General features: G+C 38.5%; 1 protein-coding gene across 5 annotated transcripts in view; it reads left to right on the forward strand.

Annotated features, from left to right (window-relative positions):
- Positions 1-13,302, forward strand: part of LOC126235903 (glyoxylate reductase/hydroxypyruvate reductase) — a 100,070-nt gene that overhangs the window by 19,948 nt on the left and 66,820 nt on the right. For all 5 annotated transcript variants that reach the window (XR_007544835.1, XR_007544837.1, XR_007544836.1 and 2 more), the window contains one exon: positions 8,221-8,555. Coding sequence is in view for 1 of the 5 variants with exons in the window: in XM_049944849.1 (XP_049800806.1) it covers positions 8,221-8,555 (335 nt within the window). In the remaining 4 variants the exon portion in view is untranslated. The remainder of the gene's footprint in view (positions 1-8,220; positions 8,556-13,302) is intronic.

Below are 13,302 nucleotides of genomic sequence, written 5' to 3' on the forward strand. Positions count from 1 at the left end.
TGTCAACCACAACCAGTACATACCCTGCTTGGTGTGAGGTAGAGGTCCCAGATAATAGATAAAAATTTTGTCCATTGGATGCCCTGCCCTACTGGAATTAAGCTCACCCATATAGGTACTGTGGTCAGCCTTAGCCTATCTTACACTCTTGACATTGCCTGACTAGCTTCCTTACATCACTATTTGAGGTTGGCCAGATTAAATGCTCCTTAAGCTTCGTGACTTTTATAAACCACTAGATATCCCCCACATAATGAATGGTGGATGTATCCAAAAATGGGGGGGGGGGGGGGGGGGGGGGACAGACAATCAACAAAAGAACCATAGGAGACATATCTTGCATTTCTATCACAGTGCGTGCCATAATAGAGCATGCCCTTGTTGAGTGAGTACCATGGCACCTCCTTACTGTACCTTATTTGTTGTTTAATGGCCCTTAACTGGACATCTGCATCCTGTTTTTCTCTCAGGTTTCTGAATAGTCCTGGAATCTCCTCTAGGACTGCGGAAATACACTCCTGCTCTTCAGTACCGTGTGGGTGTTCTGCAACTTCAGGTTCGTGGTAGAACATGGGGGTGAGGGCATCAGCTGCTCAGTTATCCGCACCGTTGATGTGCCTCACTTCGAATTGAAAAGCCAAAATCCTTATTGCCCATTTAGTAACCCTTCCAGTCATCTGGGGCCTAGCCAAAACACAGGTACAGCCTGGTTATCTGTTTCCAGTCAAAATGGTTCATGCTCAAAGTAAGATTTAAATTTTTCCAGCCCGAATAGGACATCCAATGCCTTCAACTCATAAACTGAGTACTTGCTCTCAGCAGGATTGGTAAGCACATCAGGAAACTCCTCTTATACTTCCATTAACACCTGAGCCTGCTCTTTGCACAAATGAGCCGCATCAAAGATAGACTCTCTTTAACATTACACACTCTTTGAGGGTAGTTGTGATTTCATTAACTCATATTTCTTACCACCCTGATGTCTGAACATGAATTTCATACTAACATAATCTTAAAAAAAAAAAAAAAAAAAAAAAAAAAAAAAAAAAAAAAAAAACCTTATATCAATAAACATTTTTCTCTAAGACAGGCAACAGCTCCACATTAATGGTCCAACACTGCATGTGTATCATTTTCAGAGGAGGTAATTTACAGATTTGAAGGAGCCTGTTACACCACAGGTAATAAGGCAGGGATATATTACTACATGAGTCCAGCAAATTTGAAATGGAATCGTTATTCAAAGTAGCACAAAAAAAAGGTTAACTAGATATAGAAACTGCTTTCACTCCACTACAGGCCTTAAGCAGTCCCCATATGCTCGTACCATGGGCTGCCATCTTCATGGCGTCAGCTCCACTTCACCCAGTCCCATGACACTGGAGACATTTGCACCTGACTGACTGACTGCATCAACAACATGTGATATTATCAGTTGCCCTCAGCTTCAATGCACTTGAGCAGTGGGGCATTCCCACTTACAAGCAGCTCTGACTTATACTGACTACCATCACACTTTTCATCACTAAAATGCACATTTTGGATTATTGCCACCAGTTTGTAAAGTCAGCAACATTTCAGGTTTATTAGCCAAAAGGGTATGAGGCTGATCCTATGGAGGCATACCATCCACAACATTATTGACTGCCTCTACTTCCGGTATACGAAAGTAAAAGGCCGACGTCGCGACCCTAATTTCCTCAATATATCACAAGTGGCTCCCTGTGGCCTTGGACGTCAGTAAAAATATCAGCTGGCCAGCACATTCTAAATAGTACTCGACAAATTTCCCTCTAGCAAGCTTCTGCAAAACCCACTTGACGACTACTCCCCTTTGTAAAAAGCGTCTGTAATAATTATGCTTAATTTTCCCAAAGTTAAGGGATAGATAATTCAAAAGATGATGGAGTCAGCAACTTGCAAAGCCTCATCTTGATTCTGCAAACAAGCTATCAACCATGATAGCTCTACAATATAATCACTCATGACTATTTTCAGTTTATCAATTCAATGCACTATTAACCAAAGCTGGTTAGGCAGTTTATTAAATAATGTCCACCTTCCTTCATAGTTCCTACCGATCCCTCACTCCCATGCTCATAAGTAGCCTGCCTGTGAAGGGAACCTTCATCCCCACCCCACCCCACCCCCTCCCCCTGCACTATCTTCCCAACTCAGCAAACTAGTGTAAGGCCGTAACTCACTAATTTTTCCCTGCTGTTTTTCAATGCAGCGAGTCTACTTGGCATAAGCATTCACTATACACAATGTGCTTACTTAAATGATACAGATGTGCTTGGATCCTAAATACCTGTGTTCAGGCAGCGGTTCAGTGCACCATGCAGTAGTAGACTTAAGGGGCTCCGGAACGCCCTATACTTGCAATGTTAAAATAACGCTTATAGATTACATCTTTCCTCGCAAAGTATTTGAGGTAGGAAGTTGAACTTTTTACAGATTATTTATTGAAATATGGGCTACAACTTAACACAGGGATTTTACAAAATTTTAGTTCAGTTATTAAAGATGATTTTTTTTCTCAATTGTAATGAAAATTAACAACATTTTTTTGCAATTTTTTATTTATATATTCAAAAATATACAGTTTTTTGGAAAAAGGCTGTGTTAAATTATGCAGAAGGTACTGTGTAACATTTACTGAAAGTTTGAAACAAATATGTCTGGAAGATCCTTAGAAAACATGTAATTAGTATGAGAAAATAAAAGTTTTGGGAATCGAGCGACAAAGATTGGATTAACTTTTTAGTGCATTCCAGGTCCATAGGATGGATTATCTTCATCCTCTGCAAACTCCTCCTCCAGCTTCCTCTTGTTCCTCCTCCTGTTTACTCATGCTTGTATTTCTAGACTCTTTACAGCCCTGTCTGCAGCCCGAAGGCGTTCCTTGTCTAAAGCAAGCATCGCTCGTACCATGTTAGAACCTATCTTCATTCCCACATTTCTAAATACCTTGCACCTTACAATGTTGCCATCATTGAAAGTCGCAACAGCATCATACACACCAAAGTGAAGTGTTTCTATTCCAACAAATACAGTCTTGGGGATTGTCGACCATATAACACTATTTACACTTTCATTGGGGTTTTGAGTTTTTCCGTGAATACACTTTTTCAACAGTTCAGGTGCTGCTAAGTCTCTGAAAATAGGTTTTATCATCTCCATTATTGCATGAGGCAGACTATGCTTATGAGTGTACACTTCACCAGTTAGCAATCCTTTGTTATATTTACACCAACTGTCTTCTTCTTTGGGACACAAGCTATGTTGGGGATTTTCATCGTCTTTATTGTTTACAGTAATAACAGATACCTTTGGCTTTCCAACATTTCTCCTTTTCTTAAAAGCCTTCAGAGGATTTCCAATAACTTTACTTTTACTCATTATTATACTTCAACAAAACAGAGACTCAAGAAACAGAATTAATTGCGAATATTTTCGAGATAACGACAGAGTAAATAACCATAAAACAATCGACAATCACACCAGCGATATATATTGAACCACCACAGGTTAGCCACAACACATACTTTATCTCACATCACTAAAATGTACCTGATGAACACGGACGTTAATAATAACACCATTGACAGCAGTTTAACAGCGCCACAGTGGGTCACGCCCATGTAGAACACATTTCAAAAAAAATTTAAAAATAGTTGTAGTCTTCGGAATTGAATAAATTATATATCTATTAAAAGGTAATAGTCTGCAGATTCAGAAAACGCAAAAAAGTAAAAATTGAACTTTTCATGATTTTGAGCCTTTCCGGAGCCCCTTAACTCAACCATGCTCCCTTCCCTCCACTGGCAAGTCCCATGTTGTGAGCTGGTATTGAAGCTGGTTTTTGTTTGGGTATGAAATCCCCAGCACACTTCCCCAGCCCATGGCCTACTTCACCTTTAGAACAATGTGAAATCAAAAATACATGCAGCATAAATCAAACAATGGAAAATCCAGGGTGGAATGTAACAATACTATGAAAAGCAAAGTTGCTACTCACCAGATAATGGAGATGCTGAGTTGCAGATAGGCACAACGAAAGGACTGTCACAAGTAAGCTTTCAGCCAGCACGGCCTTCATTGAAAGGCCTTTTTGATGAAGGCCTTGTTGGCCAAAACCTAATGTGTGACAGTCCTTTTGTTGTGCCTATCTGTAACTCAGCATCTCTGCTATATGGTTAGTAGCAAGTTTCCTTTCCATAATATTGATACAAGCAGTATACTTAGGCAAAACAATTGTTGCCACTGTAGCATAACCACACTCTACGGGGAGTGAAATAGTAGAGAGCTTGGTGGGAGTGAATAGTAGAGCGCTTGGTGGGAGTGAAATAGTAGTGAGCTTGGTGGGTGAGTAGTAAGGTGCTGGATCAAATAAATTGACACTGTTTCAATTGGTTTAAAACATCAAAAACAACAAGCAGCTTTAGCTGTCTTAGTGTTCCAGGAGGACGCTTTAGAAAGGCAGTTTACACCTTATTCACTTTTGCACTCTCGTAAACACTCGGAATAATGAGGGCACAAGCAATAAAACATGAAAAACAATTGTAACTATTAGCTGCTGTAAAAGCCAATAGAATAAAGAAACACAGTAAATAACTAAGTACCTTCACAACAACCAGTGTATTTGAATACAATTTTAAAACAATTACAGTTAGTAGCTCACCTTAGTTGGCAACCAAGATAAGAAAAATTTAAACAAAAAGCATTTGGCAACCAGCCGTGACAGCGTCAACTTAAATTATCTAAACAAAGAACATCATAATTTAACTATCTGCCTTAGGTGCCCAACTAAATTTCAAATGAGTCACCAAAACATAGCAAGCAGCTCTTGAATAGAAACCTTCAGGAAACAAGGTCTTCCATTGGGCTATCTTTTAAGATTTCAGATTATTTACAATGTCAAGGCCCATAGACAGTAAGAGGCTGCCTGTACACATCAGAAGTCTTTAAGCCTTAAAATACTACTTCAAGGAGCACACAGAATCAAACCAGAATTAAAAATACACAAAACATATAAAATATTAATTCTTCAGTCAACAAAACAAAAAATTATTAATACACCAAGGAGCAGTCACCAAACGGCCACCACTGTGAGAGGTCACGAGAATCAAAATATAAATACCAGTCAACACCGAAGTAATAATAAATGTGTGCAGTACTTCTGTCAGTGCCATTGTCCTCGTGTAACTTTATATACAATGTAAACACAAATAAATAGTGTCCGGCTCGCCAGCCTACTGCATGTGTACTGACAAGGTAAACCTCTGCCATACGTGTGACAGAACTTTATAAAAATTTAGCAAGCAGTAACACACTTGCTTATTAAAAGAACAAAATATTAGCACTGTGCCCACACAGTTCGAGACCACACCATATTACAGCGCAGTTGTCTCAGTAACGGGGATGTTGGAACCTTGTGGCAGAGCACAGATATTTTCCAAAATTCAACTCCGCGTCACATGATGGCTGTAAAGCAGGTGCCCACCATAGTTTCCACATGGTTCCAGTATGAAATTAAGACCACCACAAGCCTCCTGACCACTAGGCAAGACAGCGAATTCAAGGACTTGGACTCCAACCCATGACCTTCTGCTTACTAAGCAGGAAGCAAACGGCCACTTCCGACAGAGTAGCCGGCCTGTTAATGGTCTACACTTTTGCTTCAGTACTCCAATTGGGCTGCACTGCTGAAGCCAATCACTCAGGTGTTACACAGAGCAGTCAGTAAAATGTCACCCACAAGTCACAGTAATGCAGTGGACCCTCAACCAGACTCCTTTATCCTCGCAAAGCACTGTCACTGCCCCCTAGTGATACGCCCGAACCACAGTTACCAGGTAACGGGCCAAATATGTTATGCTAGAGGGGCAGATATTGATAAAGGCTTTGGCACAAATCAGTAATATTATTTTCAAATAATGCCTGATTTTCACAACAACCTTCATAAGAGGGTAAATGTATTGTGAGGCTTTTGTTAGTAAGCTTAATTTTTCAAACAGTTGCCTATCAGAATTTTGAGGATGGACACCAGATATGACCTCTTCAACTCTGTTTCTGTGCAATGAATACCTTGTGTCTGTGTAGAACTCCCCAAGAAAATTATACCATATGACATCAAACAATGGAAGTATGCGTGATAAGCTAATTTTCTGATGCTTTCAGCACCAAAATCAGCAGTTATAAGTGCAGCAAATGTTGCCAAACTGAAGCTTTTGAGAAGATGTACAGTATGTATTTCCAGTTCAAGAGCCAATCAGTGGGTGCACCCTGGAATTTTAAGCACAAGTTCCATATATTTCCTTTCCCCAGTGGTGTATTGTTGTTAATGATGATGTACCCTGTCTTGTCCAGAATTAGGATATTGTTACCAGCCCACTTCGTGTTGTACCCGAATAAGGACACACTAGGAATTGGCACCAGGCTTCACACTATTTTTTAATTACATATTGAGTGTCACCCAGACCGTCACAAACATTATACTGAACTTAAGATGCACACTTCAGTCAGTAATTTTATAATATATTACATGGGAACAAAATATGTCCTCTGTTAATGACTTCACTGAATTGTGTTGTTGTGGAAAAATGGCAAGAGGGGGAGGGGAAAGGAGGCAGTATAGCTCATCCACCCCTATGACATGCATAGTGCATTTCTTGCAGTCAAACTGTATAAAAGCAAAAATGTGAATTACACTTCAATTATTAACCTGTTGGGGGGAAGTAAAATCGGTTCTTGACTTATTTTTTCATACATACATGTAAGTTTATAATAGAGGGAAACATTCAACGTGGGAAAAAAAAACTAAAAACAAAGATGATGTGACTTACCAAATGAAAGTGCTGGCAGGTCGATAGACATACAAACAAACACAAACATACACACAAAATTCAAGCTTTTGCAACCAACGGTTGCTTCATCAGGAAAGAGGGAAGGAGAGGGAAAGATGAAAGGAGGTGGGTTTTAAGGGAGAGGGTAAGGAGTCATTCAAATCCCGGGAGCGGAAAGACTTACCTTAGGGGGAAAAAGGACAGGTATACACTCTCATGCGCGCGCGCGCACACATATCCATCCGCACATACACAGACACAAGCAGACATTTGTAAAGGCAAAGAGTTTGGGCAGAGATGTCAGTCGAGGTGGAAGTACAGAGGCAAAGATGTTGTTGGATGACAGGTGAGGTATGAGCGGCGGCAACTTGAAATTAGCGGCGGTTGAGGCCTGGTGGGTAACGAGAAGAGAGGATATACTGAAGGGCAAGTTCCCATCTCCACCCTGTGGCTAAACATGCCTTGGTGCACGGCCAGCACATCTTGGGACAGTGTTACACCGTCTGGGTTATCTGGATATTTCCCACTAACACCAACCTGTCAGAACTCCGGAGATGGGAACTTGCCCTTCAATATATCCTCTCTTCCTGATACCCACCAGGCCTCAACCTCCGCTAATTTCAAGTTGCTGCCGCTCATACCTCGCCTGTCGTTCAACAACATCTTTGCCTCTGTACTTCCGCCTCGACTGACATCTCTGCCCAAACTCTTTGCCTTTACAAATGTCTGCTTGTGTGTGTGTGTGGGGGGGGGGGGGGGTCGCGCGCGCGCGCGCTCGCGAGTGTATACCTGTCCTCTTTCCCCCTAAGGTAAGTCTTCCCGCTCCCGGGATTGGAATGACTCCTTACCCTCTCCCTTAAAACCCACATCCTTTCGTCTTTCCCTCTCCTTCCCTCTTTCCTGATGAAGCAACCGTTGGTTGCGAAAGCTTGAATTTTGTGTTTATGTTTGTTTATGTTTGTGTTTGTTTGTGTGTCTATCAACCTGCCAGCGCTTTCGTTTGGTAAGTCACATCATCTTTGTTTTTAGATATACATGTAAGTTTGTTAGACTACTTATAACATTCATTTGAAACATTGGAAGCTTTTCCAAAATGTGAAGCATTTGTAACAATTTTGGAAACACTAGTGAATGCTGAATGGGAATGTGTCTGCGAAGTAAGCAGGGAATACCAGAACACTGTGGTGATCAGAGTTAGACTGATCTGTAGACCCTTAAAAAAGGGAAATAGTTACAGAGTCTCAAAATTTATTGTCTGTTTTTTTATTATATTGACATCTGATATCCTTTTTTAAATATTGGCATTATTTCAATGTTGTATGTTCACAGGAAGGGATCATACACTGAAATACCATTTGGCTCTTGTTAACAGGGGCCAGTGGGGACCTTGGTCACCATTGTGGATGTGTGGACCAGCACTAAAGGGTTCTACCATAGGCATGGTTGGATATGGGCGTATTGGGCGTGCTACTGCTCGACGTTTAGTGCCGTTTGGTGTCGGTCGCACACTCTACTGGGGCCGGTCTGACCATGGAGATCCTGACAATATTGGTGCAAAATTCTGCCCGGAGCTAACAAATCTTCTGGCTGAAAGTGACTTTGTGGTTGTCACATGTGCCCTAACTACAGATACTCATGAAATGTTTGATGAGAAAGCTTTTGCAGTCATGAAACCTTCTGCAGTCTTTATCAATACAAGTCGTGGTGGTAAGCTTAAACACATGTTCCCTTAGCATCATGCCCTAGATCCCATCAAGAAACCAAATCTTCAGGTTTGTGGACTGAACCAGCATAGTTACAAATGTCCTGTGGTATGATGAATTTTGTAGTTTACGTATGGTATTTTTGAAATTTACATCTTTTGGGAATGCACACAGTGTCTGCACAAGTGAATCAAAGCAGTTGTCAAAAAAATTTTCCTCCAGTGCTAATACTGACATTGTGGGACGGCATGTTATTATTATTTGGTAATCTACATAAATTAGTATGCTATGAGCCTCCAATAACTAACTATAGTAATAAAAGTTGGTGCCATTTGGAACATATCATGTCGACTGTTCAGTGTTTTATTGGTGCCACCCTCAGCACCCCCAAGTTATGACACTATAAATGCCAGGAGCAAGTGGCGTGTTGTCTGTGTGAACAGTTGGTTAATCGATTAGTAGCAGTAATTGTACTTACATTTAAATGCTTTATGCAGAATGAGGAGTGATCAAAAATGTTTTGAATGTTATTTTTCTTCTACTCATTGTGATGTGATGTTAAGTCCCATAGTGCTCAGAGCCATTTGAACCATTTGTGATGTATTACAACAGCCTTCATTTACTTTCATGTTCCTTGTTACAAATATATACAACATTTAAAGATGACCAGCATTATAATGCCCATTCACTTACCAATTTTACTTTCATTGAAATTTATACCACAGCAGCTAATCTGTGAGAGTCACAAATGTCCATGAATTGTCAGCACTGGGAAACAAACAAGGAAAGCCCTATCGTGTCCCCTCACCCAGAAATGACAAGTTTATCTGCCCCTGCATCCAGCTTTGCCCCTGCGGTGACCAGCCAACTTTTTGCGCACAAATTATAATTACTCCAGTATATTTCTGATGGAAATGTGTATTTGGAACCAGCAAAGAATAAACTTTTACCGCCCGTAACGGTTGGCTATATGAACTCCATCGCCGCCAAATAAAATTATTATGCAGTTGCAGACAATGATCAGCCATGTCTGATATTAAAATCCACCATTATAATGAATAAGAATTTAAAATTGCCACATGCCCATTTGGCAACAGTTCGATTTCAAGGGATATGTTCATGGGAGTCGAGTGCTGGCATGAGCTGTTTTGACAACAATCAGATTTTCAATGGTGTATTCATGGGAACTGACTGAGTCTTGGAGCTGACTGGAATAATCATTGTTGTAGCATGGCCAACAGTGGGATTCACCACCGACATAATTTCACAGAATGACTGCCACCATGTTTGTTAGTGTAGAAAATAGCATAATGTGCTGTTCTTCAGTTTTCAATGCACTAAAAGAAAGAATACTATTGTGTACAAAATAGCAATAATATATTTACACAATTAATAGTTTTGTTTAACTTCAATGTTCAGAAGACTATTAGTTGAACAAAATTATGTCCATTTACGTCAATTGTATACTGGGTGTGAACTAAACTAACCTACATTTCTGTAGCAAAAAATGGTTCAAAAGGCTCTGAGCACTATGGGACTTAACTTCTGAGGTCATCAGTCCCCTAGAACGTAGAACTACTTAAACCTAACTAACCTAAGGACATCACACACATCCATGCCCGAGGCAGGATTCAAACCTGCAACTGTGGCGGCAGCGCGGTTCCAGACTGTAGCGCCTAGAACCGTTCCATTTTGTAGCATTAAATGTTTTCATCTACTATACAAACTTGATTAATCAAAATTTTAGATCAAACAAATTGGTTTACAAATAATGTGAACATAATATTTCACCAATAATTTTCATTTTCTCTTGTAAACAAATGTCTCATTAAGCAAAGTCTTAAACTTACATGTCACTTTTAAATTACATAGTTTGATTGTTCCTAAATAATTCTCATTTAATAACTACTTTATCAAGAAGTCAAATTTGGAAATTCCTCAATTGTCATCTTTCAGTGAACAATGGTTTTTAACCAAATACCTTAAGTAAAGCTTTGCTATCAAAATGGACAAATGATTAAACTGCCACAAAAGGATTATAATGGCAATCAGAGTGAGGAAACCAGTTTGTTTGTGTGGCCATCCTCCGCAGCAAGCTTATAAATACTTGTTTTGCAAATCAAACTGCCTTTTCCTGCTGCTAGTTACTTTATTTATCCCATAAGTGTTTCGCCTTCTCCTGTTCTAAGGCATTATCAGTGGCATCTATAACGATACAGTTTTGTTAGTGACAGAATATCAAACAGTTCACTTCGTGATTTTTTTGTAAAAAAAGTAATTACTTACGATTTGCTGATCTGGCTTACAAATAATGTGAACATAATATTTCACCAATAATTTTCTCTTGTAAACAAATGTCTCATTAAGTCCACCTTAGCCCTGTGGAATTAAGGTTCACCTGTCGTGTGTTTTCGTACAATTAACAAAATTATGAAAATCTATCCTGGATTTTCCATTGTTTGTTCTTACAATGTACACGTCGTGGAAGCAGAAATGGAAGGAACTCGTTACTAATTTGATCATTTTAAAGTGACTATCAAAAAAGATTCTGGGATCAGTATATTTTGAGTGATGGCGAATGAACCATTTCCTTTGATGTACTGACACTGCATGTCACTTGTTCGTTGTTGCCCAGAGTGGTGCAGTTTGGTGTCCATACCCGGAGCCCCACGTTGTGCCAAACCTTGTTTCTTGGTTTTGCGCCACTTAACAGCATTGTAAAGGCTGTATAGTCTTTGTGTTAAAAGTAGCATCCTCGTGAAGTCGTAAATAACTAATGTGTACTGTAATACAGTAGTACTGTATAAGCACTTTTCCTCATTATACAACAAATTATTAATTACCGGTAAGTCTTAAAATTTGCATTCTGTTTCTGCATTATGTATGTTTCTCTTTATACAAAAAATTAGCATATTAAAGTGTACTGAGTGCATCAGGACTGAGTTACTCGTACAGTTCGGGCAGATTTTCAAATTATAAATATTCCACTTTGATCAAGTTTTACTATATATAATTTCTGGTCAACAGATGATCAGGGCTTCCTCTGTAGTTTACAACTGGTGGTATATTGACACTAACTTTGTTTATCTTGAAAAAAATGTTAACATGTTTTCTGTGTTGCCAGATTTATACACAGTGACAGTTGAATAACCTTTGTCAGTTTCAACTACTATAACATTGTGAGCCATTAATTTATTTGTGGCTTCATTAGCAAATTCTATCCTATCAGTTGCACTATTTTTGTCTAACTTTTGGTTATTAATTTGTTTATGATATTTGCAATGTAACCTGTCATAATGTTATGGTCAGCAACATTAATGTTTGCTATATCGATTGCAGTTTTAAATTTGAGCTACTAAAAATGGAGTGGTAGAAAAATTAAATTTTATCTAAAAATTGTTTTAAACCTTATGTAACAAATCTGTCTCCCCATCCTTAATGTGTTATGTGTCAGGTTGTTTACTTTGTCATAAAATTTATGTTCAGATATGATTTGTTCATGAATTTTGTTCTAAATACAATTGTAAGAAAGAGCAGCTAGTTTCTTGCCATCTCATTTTTGAAGTTTCCTCATTAATGAAATCATTAGTCAAATCAAACACCCATTGAAAAACACACCCACTAAATGTCTGTGCAAAATTAAGTATGCAGTACATACTTGTTCTTTAAGAAAGCATTAAGTTTGTTTCTTGTGAAGTTCTTCACTGACCACAGTTTTTCACATTTTGACGTCATAGATTTTCCTGTTTGTGTACTGTCTTGTCTTGGTGTTGATTTTATATTATTTATTTATAAATAATATATTTTGACATTTGTTTTATGATATATTTGTGTAGCACATGATATTAACAAAAATTTGTAGGTATTAAATATTTGTCATGTATGTATAACGTTGTACAACAGGTGCTGGGAAATGGTCTCTGACTGAAACCAGTTGTTCAATTAAAAATAAATTATACAGCAGCTTAACATGTTGCATAATGTTATTTCTTGTAAGTTTGTACATATTCTATAAACTGTGGTCATTTAGTTAGTTAGTTGGTTGCGTGTTCCATTGATCAGTCACACAGTACGGTAGCCATTATGATGTAGAATGTGTCAAGTGCACAAGAAATGCACATATGAAACTAGACTTTTTAATATATATACAATACAGAGTTAAAGATTAATATTTCTGTTATTTACCCCATTCCCTTAAATGGCACAAAATGCATATACTATATTTATAGATGTATTTATTCCTATTCAAGAATTCATCTATGGTATAGGAGGAGTTATCAAGGAGATATGATTTCAGGTTATTTTTGAAGCTATTACTGCTGTCTGTCAGACATTTTATTTCATCTGGTAATTTGTCGAAAATTTTTATAGCACCATATTTTACCCCTTTCTGTGCAAAAGATAGGTTGAGTAAAGGATAGTGTAAGTCTTTCTTTTTTCTAGTATTATAATCATGAATGTCACTGTTGTTTTTAAAATGATCCATGTTGTCGAGAACAAATTTCATTAGTGAGTAAATGTACTGTGAGGCTGTTGTAAGAATTCCCAATCTTTTAAAATGATGCCTACAAGATGTGCGACTATGAACCCCACACATTATTCTAACCACTTTCTTTTGAGCAGTGAATACTTTTTGTCTAAATGTTGAGTTACCCCAAAATATTATAATTTGAGAACTGACCCTTTCTAGTGTCCTACAGGAAACCGTAATGCTTGACGTAATCCAGGACCTAGATTTAGTAATCCACATA

The sequence above is a fragment of the Schistocerca nitens genome, chromosome 2 (assembly GCF_023898315.1).
Source record: "Schistocerca nitens isolate TAMUIC-IGC-003100 chromosome 2, iqSchNite1.1, whole genome shotgun sequence".
NCBI classification, from domain to species: Eukaryota; Metazoa; Arthropoda; class Insecta; order Orthoptera; family Acrididae; genus Schistocerca; species Schistocerca nitens.